This window comes from Muntiacus reevesi, chromosome 7 (genome assembly GCF_963930625.1).
Source record: "Muntiacus reevesi chromosome 7, mMunRee1.1, whole genome shotgun sequence".
Taxonomy (NCBI): Eukaryota; Metazoa; Chordata; class Mammalia; order Artiodactyla; family Cervidae; genus Muntiacus; species Muntiacus reevesi.
The window spans coordinates 65,472,355-65,491,305 of record NC_089255.1 but is presented as its reverse complement, the minus strand read 5'-3'; the positions used below and the strand labels follow the sequence as shown (position 1 = coordinate 65,491,305).

At 36.1% G+C, this 18,951-nt stretch overlaps 1 protein-coding gene across 10 annotated transcripts in view; it reads right to left on the bottom strand.

Annotated features, from left to right (window-relative positions):
• KTN1 (kinectin 1) overlaps window positions 1-18,951 on the bottom strand; it is a 105,133-nt gene that overhangs the window by 71,051 nt on the left and 15,131 nt on the right. For all 10 annotated transcript variants that reach the window (XM_065941870.1, XM_065941876.1, XM_065941868.1 and 7 more), the window contains exons 2-3: window positions 4,097-4,649; window positions 849-986 (exon numbers count right to left, since the gene is read on the bottom strand). In XM_065941870.1, coding sequence (XP_065797942.1) covers window positions 849-986; window positions 4,097-4,619 — 661 coding nt within the window. In that variant the 5' untranslated portion in view covers window positions 4,620-4,649. The remainder of the gene's footprint in view (window positions 1-848; window positions 987-4,096; window positions 4,650-18,951) is intronic.

The window sequence follows — 18,951 nt, the reverse complement described above, 5'->3', positions numbered from 1 at the left end:
AAGTGAAGGGAGGAAGTTTTCTTACTTTGTTTCTAGCTTTAATGTGAAGAACTGTAAGAGTTTAAATACTGTTCTGATATCTGTTGGTTAGAGACACACATTTCCACGCCCTTGGAATCTCTCTATATCCCTACTTTAAAAAAAAAAAGAAAAAAAAAACTTGGAGGCACATACAGTTCTTTTATTTAAAATCTGTAATAAATACTTGATATTATCAAATATCAAGTGATTTTTTTTCTATTCCTGATCACTTGATATACCATAATTTTAATGCAAATAACAGAATTCACCTTTTCCCTTTCCAATTTTATTATTTTCTAGCACAGGTTCCTATCACAGCTCAATATTATAAAAGTTACTATTTAATCTACATAAATTTCATAGCTAAGATACCTTGTGGACAACTGAGAATAAAAATTGCTCCATCACTTTTAACTGGATGCTTCTCATATATACCTGCACATTACATTTAATGATTAGGAATGCAGGGTAATGATACATCTAGATAGTGTTCTCAAGTATGATCTTTATATGATATTAAAAGTACATATATTTCAGGAAAACATTTCTGCTATGGAGCTTGTATGCTATTCACATTATTTTCAAAACTCACTTAAGAATGAAAATATTTATAAATGCTTTGTCTTGTTTAAATTTCAGATTAAAGTTTTTAACCACAAATTTATACCCTGCCCATCTGTCAAAGCACCCTGGACTTGTATTAGTACTAAAACTGTTAGTATACACATTAAGCTGAGAACTAAGGAGCATGTGAAGTCTCTAGGGTCCTTGTCCTAGTAGACTTCTCTGGAATTAGTAGCTATAAAATACGTATCTACATGTTTCACCATTTTCAGTCTTCTGCTTCTTTGATGAAACTTTCTTCTTTCCTGATCCACTTTCTTGTTTAGTCTCTTGATGCAGAGGTAATGATTCTTGCTTTTTTGAAGGTGCCGCAAGAGATTCCACCTTTTTATCCTGATCATCTTTATTAAAAATAAATGAAAAATCATAGTACCAAACAATGAACACAACAGAAAAAAATTTATTAATGAATACTTCCCAGAATGCTTTACCACCAACATTTTAAACTCTGATATACAATTCTCACTTATCATTCTAGCTTTCTTGCTCTGCTACACCTGCTCTTTAACTTCATCAGGATTTCTAGTACTTGCTCCTTTTATATCCCATTTCTCAGCCACTCCTAACCCTACTCAGCTTATAGGCATTGTCAAATCTCTTATCTTAAAAAATAAGACCCTTCCCGCCACTGTAATCCCTAGCCTCCCACACCCATTTCCTTCTTATATTGACAAAAGAACAGTCTGTACTTTCTTTTCTACCAATCATTTCTCAACTAATTGCAACCTGATTTTTATCTCTTCCATTATATCCATAAAAAATTTTACTCAGGTCCCTAGTGTCCCAAACATCTGATTCTATCAGTAATATCCCTTAATCCTTACTTAACTTCTATTCAGCATTTCAAACTATTGGTCTCTACCTCCTTAAATTTCTCTCCTCTCCATTAGGCTAAGTAAAATAAGCCAGTCACAAAAGGACAATCATTGTATGATTTCCCTTATATGTAGTACCTAGAGCAGTCAAATTCATAGACACAGAAAGTAGAATGTTGCTTGCCAAGAACTAAGGAGAGGGAAGAGTGGGAAATTAGTGCTTAATGGGTACAGAATTTTAGTTGGGAAAGATGAAAAGTTCTTGAGATGGTTGGTGGTGATGACTGTTCAAGAATGTGAGGGTACTTATGCCATAGAACTATACACTTAAAAATGGTTAGAATGGTAAAAATTTTTATATACTTATTTTACCACAATAAAATAAATAAAATTTAAAATTCAACTCCCATGAGAATTCTTTTCTTACACTTGGAATATTCCTTTGCAGTCCTCTTTGTAAGCTGTTCCTACGGAATACATTATATCTAGTATTTTTCAGGGTTGTGTTCTCATTTTAAATACCTTCCTTGAATAATCTTCTCTACAACCATGACATCAACTACTACCTTCGTGTTTAAGGCTTCTGAATCTGTATTCTAGCTTTATGCCTCTGTACCTAAATTTCCTACTGCATCCTGAATTGCTCCCTATGTGAATAGCCCCCACAGGCACCACCAGAAACACAAACTGAAACCATTCTCCTCTCCGTACACATCCAGTCTCCCCAGTATTGCCTCTTAGTGCTATCAACATCTACCAGTAAAAGGTTGGTTAATCTTTCCTATAAAGGTATGAACAGACAGTAAAGGTTTTGTGGGCCACTTAGACTTTATCACAACTATTCACCTGCTGTTGCATTGTGAGAGCCAGCCACAAACAGACGTTAACACATGAGTGTTGTTGCATTAAAGAAAAACTTGATTTATGACACAGAGGTTTCAATTTCATATCATTTCCACATTTAACACAATATTACTCTTCTTTTATTTTTAACCTATTTGAAACATAAAAACCATTCTTGGCTCATGAGCTATAAAAAATGAGCAACAGGCCAGATCTGGCTCACAGGTTGCAGTTTGCCAACCCTGACCTAACTTAGAACTTGGAAATCATCTTTAATCCTGCTTTCTCCTTTTTATCTGCCATATCCTATCCAATAAGGTTAGCCATGTCATTTTTGCTTTGCAGATCTCTCTAATCTCCTTTCAACTTCTTCTGTCACTACCACAGTTCAGTCCTTCAGCTTAACTGTGGAAAACAATACTCTCTTAACAAGTCTGCCTACATCAAACACTGCCCTATGAAACTTATTTTCCCAAGTTCTGCCAAAAATACCTTTCTAAAATGTAAATCTGTCAATGGAAACTAACCTGTTTGAAAATCCTCAACAATGGCCAAATTATAACATCCCACCTATTTAGCTCTTTATACAAAAATCATCATAATCTACCCACTCCATTACCTTTTCAATTTTGCTTCCTATCATTCCCTACCTCCCACTTCAGGGTACAACAACACACTGCATTCTTGCACCTTTATTCCTTTATGCATGATCTTCTGCCAATGGGGAATAAAATCCCACTAGTTCCTTGATAAATTGACTCATTTTGCAAGACCCAGTTCAGGAACTGCCTCCTCTGTAAAGCTTTTGACCCACGGATCCCATATGTACTAGTTGTTTTGGCTTCTATACTACCGCTATACTTTGTACTTTTCTTACGTAAGTCATATTTCATTATTGGCTCAAATGTTCTCCTCTCCCCTTTACTCTTATTTCTCTAGTACCATGCTTGACATAGCTGGCAAGTAAATATTTAAAATCCAATATAACAGTAACTTAATACTCCACAAGTTAAGATACAAAAACAACTTAATGGCAAATACAAGTCCTTTCACACAGAGCAAACAATTCAGTTTCACCTATCAGCACACCAGTTCTCATGTCCTTTCCTTTGCATCTGTTAACCCTTCTCCTTAGAACACCCTATTCACCAAGAAAAACTAGCTAATATTTATTCAACACTTCAGAATAATTTTAGGTATTACATGCTCTAAGTAACCCACTTTAGTACTCCTATACTGACTGAGACATATCTAGCCCATTATACTGAACTTTTTATATTATAATAACATATTTCGGCTTGTGTATACAGTTTGCATGTGACTACCTGGAAAATGCACTCTTTATCTCTAGTCCTAGCACCTATATAGTGACTAACACAAAACAGATGTATGATAAATGTTTGCAAAGTAAATCAATCAAGGATGAAAATGATACCTGATTTCTCTTTTCATCTTTAATTCTTACCACACTGATTAGAAAGTATTGGTTGAAATAAATGTAAAAGCTTCTAACTACTGATATTTATAGGTCTTTAGTGGTTTTAGTAAAACACATTTTATATATTTCCACTTAAGGTCTTTTCCGTATGTGTAATGTGAAATTTAGCTTTAAATGCTGTTTTATGATCAATACTAACTCTATCAGCATTTAATGAAAACAAATAGTGAAAAGGATAATGATCTCGATTTCAAACTCAATATTTAGTATGTGTGCACACTTAAAGTATCTGAACTTCAAACTCTATTAAGTTATTAAATATAACCATGCAATAAAGTTTAATAGATTACAATACCGCTTTCATTTTTAGACTTCTTTTGCCCTGGTTTCTTCTTTGAGGCAGCTGCTTCCGAGGGGGGAGTCGGCTGTTTAGTAACTGGGACAGGTTCTACTTTTTTGCATGGAATCTTTGATACATCACTTTCTTTGGTGACCTGCTCTTCTAGTACAGGCTTGTGTTTCTTTTCCTTCTTCTTTCTTTCTCTAACGCTACTTGGACTTTCAACCACACTCAATGGAACAGGTACAACTTGCTCATCTTCTACAGCCAAGGCATCAGATAATTTAAAGTCCCGGGGTACACTCTCAGAATCGGATTCATGGAGGTTTCCATTTTGGATTTCTTTCTTTTTATTCTTTTTCTTTTCTGCCTTCTTTTTATCGGTTTTGGTAGGAATAAGCTTTTGTTCTCTTTTCTGTTTTGCAAGAACTTCATCATATAATGTTTCTTTCATGAAAAGCCAGAAGAAGAGGAAAATTACTGTAATAACCACTGAAGGAATAAGAACAATAAAATATGTTGACTCATAAAACTCCATGGTGCTTTTGTTAATGTGATCCTATAAAACCTAAATGTGGGGAAAAAAGAAAAAACAAAAACTTGGGTCAGTCTTATAAAAATTAAACACACAAAACCTCTGTTCTTTCAAGAGGTATTCAGATTTAACCTGATCTACCAATCTAAACAGGTTAGTTTTTTAAATCATACACTTGATTACTTTACAGTTCAAATATACTGTATACTGTAAAAAAAAATCTGGTAGCTAAGAATGTAAGACATTCTCCTATTTTTCAAGCATGTGAAACGATTCTGACAGAAAAAAAGTAGCCATTCATTTTTCTCCGAAATATCCACTTTTGATACTATTAGTATTTAGTTTTTCTCTTACTGTACAATGTTCATGAAAATACTATATATGGAAATAAAGAGGCATTAACTATTAACAACACCCTAGATAGTCATTGAAAGTACACACTCTTAACGGCAAAGAAAATAAAGGGAGTTCACGCCTTCACTCATCTGTGAGCACCTTTATTCCAGCTAACCGTTGCCTCATGATATGGTGGGATCCATCAAGAACACAGAAATAATGTAAAATCAAAATGTTTAGGATATGTCATTTGGCAATAAAATAAACTACAAATAAGTTGCTTCTCTTGATTTTTTTCCAAGGTACCAATTACTGCAAAAAAGTTATACTTCAAAAACAAAATGGGTAATCCCATCCTATTGCAATAATTTAGTCAATAAGCAAAATTTAAATGATATTAATATAACCCTGGACTACTAAGAGAAATATATAACAAGATGAAGGGGAGAGTGAATCACAGGCTAACAAAATACTAAAAAGAAACTTATATAGAATTGCTTTTCTCTAATAATTAATGAAATATCCAAAATATTTTATTTATTAGACAAATTTTATTATGCCTAAGTGTCACTGGTCAACCAAAAATTATTTTTAAAAGATGTTTTATGTTTGGATTTTGTTTAATATTATCATCCACAGGCTACAAAGCCTGTTCAACGTGGCTGAGGGTTAGGTTAGGGGAGAAAAAGGACAAAACAATGAGTTAGAACTCTATGGATTTTTGCTCTGAGGAAAGAAAAGAGGTTAAGACACTGAGCAGTAGTCAAAATGCTGGAAAAACGTCAAATCAAAGTCAGAAGGTCTCTGATGAATAGCAAGCTCCAGTCCATGCAGCCTAGGTCTTTCTTAGGAGACAAAATCTATGATGAAGCAGATAAAGAAGCAAACCTTCAGAGAAGAGAGGCCACGAAACCACAGAAACTCTGAAACACAGATTCCTGATGATTTTTCTAGCTCCCTTTTCTAGGTCTCATACAAGGCTGGAGGAATCATGATTTCAGTCTTTAGATTTTCAGGCGATTCCCTTCATACAATTCAATGCCCCTTCATTTGAGCTCTCTTTCTGCATCTAGGAGGAGTCCAACCAAAACACCAAGGCAAATTTAAAGTCAAGAAAATGTCTGCATTGCTTTAATCCAATATTCCTGATACTTTATTCCAAGATATGTACAAAGAAAAGCATATGTAAAGATGTTCAGGGCAATACTACATATAATAAGAAAAGCTGAGACTAAATACACAACATCAGAATGGGTTGAATTAGCAAGTATAAACTCAATAAAATATTGCTGTTAAAACTGTAAATACTGAGACTATTCAATTCAATTAAATACTGAATAATCAAAACCATAATTTTACTTGCAGGATCAAAATATCTCATGTATAATAATAAGTCGCTAAGATGAATATGTAAATTAAAGAACTGTGCAATAATCATGGGTACAGTCTCACTTGTCTTAATACTTTAAATTTTGTTAGTTCAAGAGGAACTCATAAAGTTTTCAACTCCTTGTTTAAAAATACCAAAATGAATAAGAACTACAGTACTGATTAATATACCTCAGTTCAGTTCAGTACCTCAGTCATGTCTGACTCTTTGCTACCCCATGGACTGCAGCACGCCAGGTCTCCCTGTCCATCACCAACTCCCAGAGTTTACTCAAACTCATGTTCATTGAGTCAGTGATGCCATCCAACCATCTCATCCTCTGTCGTACCCTTCTCCTCGTGTCTTCAATCTTTCCCAATATCAGGGTCTTTTCACCATTACACCATGGAACCCCCTCTTAATATCAGGGTCTTTTCAAATGAGTCAGTTCTTCACATCAGGTGGCCAAATATTGCAGTTTCAGCTTCAACATCAGTCCTTCCAATGAACACTCATGACTGATCTCCTTTAGGATGAACTGGTTGGATCTCCTTGCAGTCCAAGGGACTCTCAAGAGTCTTCTCCAACACCACAGCTCAAAAGCATCAATTCTTCAGTGCTCAGCTTTCTTTATGGTCCAACTCTGACATCCATACATGACTACTGGAAAAAAACATAGCCTTGACTAGATGGACCTTTGTTGGCAAAGTAATGTCTCTACTTTTTAATATGCTTTCTAGGTTGGTCCTAACTTTCCTTCCAAGGAATAAGCATCTTTTAATTTCATGGTGGCTGCAGTCACCATCTGCAGAAATTCTGGAGCCCAAAAACATAAAGTCTCTCACTGTTTCCACTATTTCCCCATCTATTTGCCATGAAGTGATGGGACCAGATGCCATGATCTTAGTTTTCCGAATGCTGATCTTTAAGCCAACTTTTTCACTCTCCTCTTCCACTTTCATCAAGAGGCTCTTTAGTTCCTCTTCACTTTCTGCCATAAGGGTGGTGTTATCTGCATATCTGAGGTTATTGATATTTCTCAGGGCAATCTTGATTCCAGCTTGTGCTTCATCTAGCCCAGCATTTCTCATGATGTACTCTGCATATAAGTTAAAGAAGGAGGGTGACAATATACAGCACTGACATACTCCTTTTCCTATCTGGAACCAGTCTGTTGTTCCATGTCCAGTTCTAACTGTTGCTTCCTGACCTGCATACAGATTTCTCAACAGGCAGGTGAGGTGGTCTGGTATTCCCGTCTCTTTCAGAATTTTCCACAGTTTATTGTGATCCACACAGTCAAAGGCTTTGGCATAGTCAATAAAGCAGAAATAGATGTTTTTCTGGAACTCTCTTGCTTTTTCAATGATCCAGAAGATGTTGGCAATTTGATCTCTGTTTCCTTTGCCTGTTCTAAAACCAGCCTGAACATCTGAAAGTTCATGGTTCATGTATTGTTGAGGCCTTACTTGGAGAATTTTGAGCATTACTTTGATAGCATGTGAGATGAGTACAGTTGTGTGGTAGTTTGAGCATTCTTTGGCATTGCCTTTCTTCAGGATTGGAATGAAATCCTGGGGCCACTGTTGAGTTTTCCAAATTTGTTGGCATATTGAGTGCAGCACTTTCACAGCATCGTCTTTTAGGATTTGAAATAGCTCAACTGGAATTCCATCACCTCCACTAGCTTTGTTTGTAGTGATGCTTCCTAAGGCCCACTAGACATTCACATTCCAGGATGTCTGGCTCTAGGTGAGTGATCCCACCATTGTGATTATCTGCGTTGTGAAGATCATTTTTGTACAGTTCTTCTGGGTATTCTTGCCACCTCTTCTGCTTCTGTTATGTCCTTACCATTTCTGTCCTTTATTGTGACCATCTTTGCATGAAATGTTCCCTTGGTATCTCTGATTTTCTTGAAGAGATCTCTAGTCTTTCCCATTCTATTGTTTTCCTCTATTTCTTTGCACTGATCACTAAGGCTTTCTTATCTCTCCTTGCTATTCTTTGGAACTCTACATTCAAATGGGTGTCTTTCCTTTTCTTCTTTGCTTTTCACTTCCCTTCTTTTCACAGCTATTTGTAAGGCCTCCTCAGACCGCCACTTTGCTTTTTGGCATTTCCTTTACTTGGGGATGGTCTTGATCCCTGTCTCCTGTTCAGTGTCACAAACCTCCGTCCATAGTTCTTCAGGAACTCTATCAGATCTAGTCCCTTAAATCTATTTCTCACTTCCACTGTATAGTCATAAGGGATTTGATTTACATCATATTTGCATGGTCTAGTGGTTTTCCCTACTTTCTTCAATTTCAGTCTGAATTTGACAATAAGGAGTTCATGATCTATGCCACAGTCAGCTCCCAGTCTTGTTTTTGCTGACTGTATAGAGCTTCTCCATCTTTGGCTGCAAAGAACATAATCAATCTGATTTTGGTACTGACCATCTGGTGATGTCCATGTGTAGAGTTCTCTTGTGTTGTTAAAAGAGGGTGTTTGCTATGCTCAGTGCATTCTCTTGGCAAAACTCTATTAGCCTTTTCCCTGCTTCATTCTGTACTCCAGTTTTACATTATACCTATAGGTAGAAGAGTAATACAAAGCAGGAGGAAAGGTGGCAAGAAGGAACTGGGAATGAAATTCAGCAGAATACAGGGAAAACATGAAAGACAGAAAGATTTTTAAAGGAAGTAGTGGGGCGGGGGTGACCAACAAAAAAGTGAAAGAAACGGGATGGAGAAGAAGTTGAGACAGAATTAATTTAACTCAAGATGACAGGAATCAAGTGTCAAAGTCCATACTATCTAAGTCCATAGTATCAATTCAATGTACATTTGTTATTAATAGAAAAACATGCAGACAAGCAGAGGCTCAGATTATGAGATGATAGCAAAAGTCACCAATGCTAATTTCTTCCATATTATCACATTCTCTTTGTAATGTTAAGGACCCTTTAACTTAATCACACCTTAAACCTTAATAGAACACAATTTTAATGTAATTAACAGCTAATGGTAGTAGAGATGCCTCTGTCAAGTGAACCAGAGTGAGCTATCCATGGGATCATAAGAAATCAAGTCCAAACCAGTCACTTTATCTTTTATTTGGACATAAATCTTTCAAGAAATTTATGAAAGATACCAGTCTCTCTCTCAAACAAAAAAGCATACACTAAAGTGTACATTCAGAACATTTCTGGACTCCCTGAAAGATATGCATGGATTCCAGGTTAAAGAAACCTGCCCTAGAATAACAGACCAAAGTTTTCATCCCTGGTCTGCCCTACTCCCAAACCTCTCCCCCAAAAGTTTACAGAATGGATATATATATCTCCTGTGTTTCATCTGAGTATATATTATGAATGCTAATCAGACAGTTTTACGATTCTATTCACTTGCCTTCCTATATCTTAGGTTTGTTCATACAAAAATTGAGCTGTACCACTGAGTTTAAATTTTGTAAATTTCTCAAAAGGCTTAACAATCTGTTTATATTAATATAATAAATAATGTGAAAACTAAGATTTCATATAATTGCTCCTTGATTTTATTTTTAAAAAGTTGAAGAGAACTAGTTAATCAAAAAAGATAAAACTATATGCATAATGAAGGTCCCACTGTCTATAATGATAAGTCAATGAGATTTAAGTGTGGGACATCTACAGACACATCACATTTAAACATCTGAAATAAACAGTGTAAGGTTGTAAAAAACATTGTATAACAAAAACAGCTGAAAATTATTTATGTAGAGCACAATTAAATATGTAGTCGCAAACTACAGAAAAATGAGAATTATTCCTTTCTTAGACTAAAATTACAAATATTTTTAACATATAGTTCATTCTTCACATTTTTAAAACTTTTCTACATTAAAACAAATTTAAGCAATTACCCTAAATGCACAATATTACACTTTTAAAAGTTTAGATAAACATAAATTTTAAAAGAATTGTTCCTTACATACTGCAAGGAAAAATGGAAGCAGTTTAATAGGTAAACTATTGAATTTCAAGTAAATGTAAAAATTTTGAAATCTCTTTTCTTACTACCACAGTATTGTAATTACTCTTGACTCTGACATCATCTTCTTTAAGCTAAAAGAACATTTACAACAAACGACAAAAAACCCAAATCTTATAAATTCTGTGTCCTTCAACTGTCAACTGAGGTGACTCGAAAGAACCAATAAGAAAAATGTAACAAAAATTCAAGACTAAACTCAGAACAAACTAAGTCATTTTTCCCCCACTGATGTACACCAAGGAACATATGAGGAAGCACATTCGTAAAGAGCAAAGAAAGAGTTAAGGCAAAGGTAGTTTTCAACCCAGGAATACTTAATTACATAAAAATTCCGGTATAAATCCACAATGTCTAAACAACTAAATGAATACAGCTTTAAGATATACAAGCACCAAGAGTACTCTACAAGAGCTTTGTTCAGTGTACAACACAGTTATAATATTACTATAAGTAGCTGAAAGCCCTTATCACAGATTCTTAGTAAAAACAGATTTCATGTTAAAAAATCTGTGTGCAACCTCATCACGCTGAATCTGAACAGTCTGTATTCCAAACATGCCACTATTATACCACGTTTCCCTTCCTTTATATCCACAATAACATCTTATGTTGTTTTTTTAATGTACAAGTGAAGTGAATTGAAGTGAAGTGAAAACATCACTCAGTCGTGTCAGACTCTTTGCAACCCCATGGACCACAGCCCGCCGGGCTCCTCTGTCCACGGGATTCTCCAGGCAAGAACACTGGAGTGGGCTGCCATTTCCTCCTCTGGGGAATCTTCCCGACCCAGGGGTCCAGCTGGGGTCTCGAGCACCGCAGGCAGCTTCCCCACCGCCTTAGCGGCCAGGGAGTCCCTCTAACATACAGGTGAATACTTCTGAGGAAAACAGTCTGTGTGTGCAAGTACCACACAGTGCTCAAAAAGTACACTCACGGCCAGCAGCGTTCGATCAGATTTCCTTTCCACAACACAAGTTACCTACAGTGTTTTCAACCCCTTCTTAGTAAAATTTAAGATTGACCCCACAGACTGTAGCCCGCCAGGCTCTTCTGTCCATGGGGATTCTCCAGGCAAGAATACTGGAGTGGGTTGCCATGCTCTCCTCCAGGGGATCTATCCAACCCAGGGATCGAACCCAGGTCTCCTGCATTGCAGGTGGATTCTTTACTGTCTGACCCACCAGTGAAGCCCACACTGTGTTGTCTGCCACTAACCTTCAAAAAAAGTATGCATGTCATATCCCAGATATATCCTGAACAAAAATAAATTTTCAGATTGATGAACAGCAATACAATGAAGCACTAAAATGAAGTCAAGAGTCCTGACTTTTGGTCCCAATTCTGACTTGACTTCAGGGGTCTCTTCTTATATAGAGCTAAAGTCCAAACTACTTACACGATCTTAGAAATGCCAAGACAAAATATTTAAGCGGTCCCAAGCTGGTGGTACCCAAAGTGCATGTGACAAAAATGAATGTACATCTTCTTCGCTGGATTGCTCCCTCAAGCCAGGAAGCGCAAGATTCCCAAATACTGTCATTCAGATAAGAGCCCACAACACAAAATGACAGAACATGAGATAAGCCCCCATGAGCAAGAGGCAACAGAAATAAACTAAGGAATCACATCCCTAAAAGTTTAAGATACCTGAATCACTATATATAGATTACAACCTACACACATAAAGTAACTAAGAGGAAACCGGGGAATGAGTAAAAAATAGAAACTATCAAAAGCAACTAGGTAGATATGAATCAATTAAGACTTCTACAAATAAGTTACAAATCAAAATTTAAAATCCAAAGGATAGGTTAACACAGGTGCAAGGAAACCAATTTAAATGACTATTTCAAAAGGCTAACTAGATCTGATAGAGTGAATTAAGTCAATGGAGATTAGAGGATGGTGAAAGTTAGGAAAGACTCTAAGACAACACCAATGCTTCCAGCTTGGAAGAAATCTGTAAACTATGAAATTATATGTCAAGTTCAAGAATACAGGAGTAAGTTTTTGTCTGGGAGTTCTATATATGATTTTGAGAATTATAAACTATAGCCAGACACAGAAGGTTAGCAGTCAACTAAGTAAGACAAAACTAGCAGTAAAAAGCCACGACAGACTCTAAATCAGGTAACCAAAAGGAGTGACTTTCTACAAAGTCCAATTTCCCCTCCCCTTCCTAGTATCAAACCCAAAAAGTTTTGCCTTGTTCCTTTTATCAAATCTTCACTAATCCCTCAAAACACTTCTCAAATCATTACAATGAAAGTATCTTTTCAACTACCATCTTCCACAACAATTATTTCACTTTGTATAGTTATTTTATCATCAATTATGTGTAACACTGTTTTCTAAGACATTCTGAATAAACATCAGTACAAAAGGCCACAACCCCTGCCCTTAATAAAGCTAACATTCAACTAAAACACAGTCCAGCAATTTATATACAGTACATGAGACAGGAACATGCCTGACAAACAGTTGAGCAAGAACAATAAAGACAAGTTTAATGTACAGGAGGAAATGTAGTAAAAGATGAGGTTGAAGAGATCATTTGAAAGGGGCAGAGGACAATGAACAAAATCATGTAGTTTCTTATATGCAATTGGAAGGACTATGGCTTAGAGAAAAAAAATCACCAAGGGATTCAGTATAAACAGAGCCCAGGTCTCAAGACAGAGCCCCTGGACAATTGAGAATAAAACAAAAAGAAAATTAGGAGAATGTCACCCTGGTTGCTAAATGAATAAAGTATATCAAGAAGGAGAGAGTAAACAACTTTGTTAAATGGTGTTAGTAAATAAAGTACAATAAAAACTAGAAACTGACTATCGGATTTTAGCAACAGAGACATCAGTGGTAACTTTGACCAAAACAATAGAGTGGTGATCATCAAAACCTGACTGAAAGGAATTGAAAAGTGAGAACTCCGGGAGACGAGAACGACTCTTTGGAGATTTCCTGTGAAGTAATAAAGAAAAATGCAATGGAAGCTGGAGGGGAATATGAGCTTGGGAGTTTGGTTTGTACAGGCAGAAGAAATTACAGCAGGCTAATGAAGTGATAAAGATGATCCAGTAGAAGGGGAAAGCCTGATGAGGCAGAAGAGAGAGCGGTGAGGGACAACGTTTTCAAATGGCAAGAGAGAAAGAATTTGTGTGCAAGTAAAGAGACTGGCCTTAGATGAAAGCACAGACATCTAGGGAATATATAGGCACAGGCAAAGAGGTAGATAGAGTGTATAAGTTTGCGTAAATTATTCTCCTGATGCTACTATTTTCTTAATGAAATGGGAAAGTTATTAATTCAGAGTAAGGGTAAAAAAGGGGGCACTGTCAGTCCTATAAAACACATTTTAATTATTATATGGCTAATATTTTATTTACAGATTTTGCTCACTTTATTCTCCACTTAAATTTAAAACTTGGAATGGAGAACACAAGACGCTTAGCAGTATTGGACAAATAGATTCACTGACTTTAAATGAATTTATGATCTAGGTGAGTAAGTACCTCTACAGCATCTACAAAACAGAGCATAGGGCTTCCCTGCTGGTCCAGCAGTTAAGAATCCACCTGCCAATGCAGGGAACGAACACAAGTTCAATCCCTGGTCCAGGAAGATTCCACATGCTATGGGGAAACTAAGGCTGAGGACCACACCTACTGAAACCCGCACGCCCTAGAAACCTTTCTCCACAAGAGAGCCACAACTCGAGGATAGTCCCAGCCCTAAGCTAGAGAAAGCCAGCACGCAGCAACAAAGACCCAACACAGCCAACTAAATAAAGACATCACAACTTTAAAAACAAAAACAGTGCATAAAAACAGAACCTGAGTGTCAGTGAGATCTACTCTTCCAGCTCAAAGACCATGCCTACAGATAGTTCTCCTCCTCCTAAAATCCTAGAGCATGTATTCTTTATGTACACATTCACAGAATTCTATGAGACAGGGCATAATAGTCTAGCAATTAGAGAAACATAATATATTGCAGTGCAATGAAATAAATGAAGAGAGAATAATGGAACTCAAAATCTAAAATAGATCCAAACTGATTTTTTTTATTTAGTTTATTATAAATTATTTCAAATCAGCAGAGGAAAGGCTTGATCATTCAGATCAAATAAAGACATCCAGACAACTTAAGAAAATGTATAAAGTACTTCAAGAAAACACAAGAAAATAAGTGAATTCATCTTATATATTGCATAGCTGAAAAAGTTTAAAAGTTTACAAGTGTATTAAATCTATAATAAAAAATTTTTTAAACTTGATTCTACAAACCAATAAAAAAAAAAAAACCCAAATTAATCAATTCCTGAAAAGGCCATCAAAATACAAAAACTTAACTAAATTTCTATTCTTTAGTTAGTCACTACAACAAAAGTATAATCACCCCAGAGTTCATAAGACAAGTATAAAAAATTATCTTTTACAACAAGAGAAAAAGATTCAAAGCGATCAAAAGATAAGATACTCTTAACAAAGCAAACATTGAGTTGCCTAACATGAGAACTCCATTGACAACCTCCTAAAATTAACTTTACAGATTACACTGGAATCTTAAAGCTAAGGTGCAATTTCTCCTTGTATACTGCAACACATATTTATTTCTATGACTCACACCTTACTAACACATCCCTTAAATTATTTCAGCAATACCCATTCTAGAGTAGTGCTACCCCAATCTGAAACAAATCCAACTAAAGCCAGAGATGAGTAATGAAATTCAATTTCTCCATTAAGTATCATGTCACAACACATGAAACTTCTATTCGTTCTCTCTTAACCAGATTCATTGTCTTCCCTTTAATACAAGACTAGATAAATCAGTTTGAAGAGCTTCTCCAAAAAAATGAAACGGATCTGCATAGCTGGTAGCTGCTGACAGTTATGCCAATCCTTCAGATTTTTGCTTATCCATCAAGCCCCAGCTAGTCCATTTTCTCAGGAAAAGACACTGTTCATTTTAAAACATATCTGCAGGAAATAACCTGGTTAAGTTTACTCTGTAAAGAAAGCTAACTTATCATAAGTTAGACTTTACTACCAGAAACTTAATAATACATTTAAATAATTAGTATTTCAAATCAATACATAAAATCAGTTTCTAAAGATGAAATCATCAGAATTGTTCAAAAAATTAATATTAGAACATGAAATTCATACCACTGATGTATCTGTAACACAGTTACACCATATACAGAAGACTTCCTTCCCCTAAAATATAGTCTTAAAATCTACTTCTTCACAAGATTTCCAGGTTGGAAGAGGCCATCTAATTCATCTACCCACCCAGCGGAATGGTCAGCAGTTTTATGCTTATTAGGACTAAATACCTCCCATAAGCTCCTTCTATAAAGACACTAGAATATTCTTCCTAGTTTTGATCCACAGTCTTCCTCCTGTAACTTCTCCTTGTGGCCCTCTAACCGCCCTAAACCTCATCAACTGTGTCCAATTCCACTACCACAAGGCAGTCCTAATAAATGATGCATGGTATTGATTAAATTTATCAACAAACAGAAAACATACTTCAAACCCTATCATCCTTTAGGAAAGTTCTGCTAGGGTGTTAAAGTGACAGCGTTCGTCACTAACGCACATCTGACTCTTGTGATGCCATGGACTATAACCTGCCAGGTTCCTCTGTCCTAGAATTCTCCAAGCAAAAATCCTGGAGTGGGTAGCCATTCCCTTTTCCAGGGGATCTTACCGACCTAGGGATTGAAACCAGGTCTTCTGCACTACAGACAGATTCTTTACCATCTGAGCACCAGGGAAGTTAAAAGGTGTTAAGCTAAAGTGCATCGCCTTAGGTCACTCATCAATGAAGTTACTAAAATGATAAAATAATATATTTATTCTTGCCTATTCCCAAAAAAGACATAATACTTAGTATCATTTCACAAACTAAACATGAAATGTAAATGACAAGACAAAAATGTCAAATACTATTCAAAAAACTCCAATGAAACTATTGGAAAACTTCACTAGGAAACAAGAATGTTTACCTCTTGCCCAAAAACTGCCAAATAAAAGTAATACAAAAAGCCCCAAATACATAAGAAAATTTCAGTATAAAATCAGAGAGCCATTTCAAATCAATAAGTAAATCTATGATTTAATAAATAGTATCAGCACAAATGGTAGCCACTTTGGGAAAAACTTAAAGCCCCTTATGAAATTATATATGAATCAAAGTTTTTAAGGTTAAAAAATTAAACCATGAAAAACCAGAAGACAAATGTATTTCTTTTCATGTAAAATAATTTTGTTTGTAAAAGGGTTGTTTTTTTTTTCCCTATGTCTCATGTAATACTCAAGAACCATCAAGGGAAAAACTGACCCAGAAAACACTGTAAAGATTTTATGGAAAAAATAAGGGACTAAACTCAAAAAAGACAAAGGTCTGGTAGCCTTAACTTACAAACATCACCAAAAATGTGAGAAAAAGATGAACACAAGACAGAAAGGTTAAAGGACACCTTTACAAGATTCCTAGAGGGGAAAAAGATATCCAACAAATATATATATACACACATACATTCATATATATATATATATATATATATACACACACACACTTTAATGCAACCTCACTCATATTAAAGAAATGCAAATTAAAACAATGTTACCTTTTCCCACTTAAATTGGCAGGGAAGGAACAAGTGGGAATGAGGGATTACCAAACAGGAATGAGGAAATTTTGGAGATGACGCACATGTACACCATCCTGATTGTGGTGATGGTTTCATCAGCATACACGTGTCAAAATTTATCATATCGTACACTTACATACATGCAGTTCATTGTGCATCAACTATACCTCAATAAAACTGTATTTAAAAAATTTGGCATGAACTAGGAAGTATGAAAACCAGTATTCTCACATAGTGTGAACTTGATTGTAACTAGTGCAATCTCCTAGACAGATATAAGAATAGTGCATACTCTTCCATAGAGAAAACTCCTTCTCTAGTAGCTTACTGTAATCACACAAATACAAAGACACACTAAAAAGAGTGTTCACTGTTGGTAAAGCCACTTTAAAATTAGAAAGAACCATATGTCCAACATTAGGGAAATGATTAAATAACCTTACAGTAGAGCTTCACATGTAAAGTGGCAAGACATTCAAAAATATTGTAAATAAACCAAATATACATAAAAAGCAAGTTGCACAAGGCTCAGATGGTAAAGAATCTGCCTGCAATGCAGGAGACCCAGGTTTTGATCCCTGGGTGGGGAAGATCCCCTGGAGAAGGAAATGGCAACCCACTCCAGTATTCTTGCCTCGAGAATTCCACAGAGGAGCCTGGCAGGCACAGTCCATGGGGTCACAAAGAGTGGGACACAACTGAGCAACTAACACTACCACTACTACTGTATGTAATTCTCATACTACTGCATGAGAAAATTCCCTTTCAAGTAACACAGTCATGCTCATACACGCTTAGAGAGCTCCTGAAAGGACACAACAGAAACCATTAACTCTAGTGACTTCTGGATACCTGTCTGGTAACTTTTCATCTTAAATCTTTCAGAATGTTTACATTTTTTCCACCGTGCATATATTATTTTCATAATATAATTCAAGCTTAAACTGAATTCACTGTATTTTAAAATTATAAATTAAACCATGATATTAAAGCTAATTTAAGGACTCCATTTCTTAAATAGGAAGTGAAAACTCTTTCAATTAAACATAACAGAAGTTGCTTTGTTTTGAAATAGACATGTTTTCCGGAAATTAAAGGAAATCCTGGGGGACAGGGAATATGAAACAGGAACTGAAAGTATTAATGGCCACTCAAGACTATCACAGGAAACACTAGGCTATAAGTTGGGGAAGTAGAAATCAGACAGGTACCTAAAACTGGGACTTTTGAAGGGGTCCAAGTCAGCAAATGGCAACCCTCTCCAGTATTTTTGCCTGAAAAATCCCATGGAGAGAGGAGCCTGGAGGGCTAGATAGTCCACAGAGTCTCAAAGAGTCAGACACAACTGAGTGACTGTGTACATTACACACTGCAAGTCAGCAAATAGTAAACTAAAGGAAGAGAAATGGCCACACTGACACGAGGAAAAGAGAGCTTGCTTCCTTCGCCCACCACCCTACAGTTAAACAAAAAGTTTTCATTAAGACTTTATAAGAGATGGGGCTTCCCTGGTGGTTCAGTGGTCAAGAAGTCACCTTCTAAAGCAGGGAACACAGGTTCAATCTCTGATGGGGAACATCCCACACCTCACTGGGCAACTAAACCCTCACACCATAACTAGTGAGCCTTCAGGCCACAGCTGGAGAGCACACATGCCACAAATACAGAGCCCACAAACTCCGGAACCCTCACGCCATAACCAGAGCCCAGCACTCTACAGCCCACATGCCACAACTAGAGAGAAGCCTGAAAGCTGCAACAAAGAGCCCACACAAGGAAACAAAAGACCCATGGGTCACAACAAAGACAACACAGCCAAAAACAAACATGTAATTTTTTTAATTAAAAAAAAAAGATTTTATAGGAAAACAGCCAAAATGGTGGAGTAGAAAGATCCTAAACTCACCTACCCTCATGAACACACCAAATTCACAACTACCTATA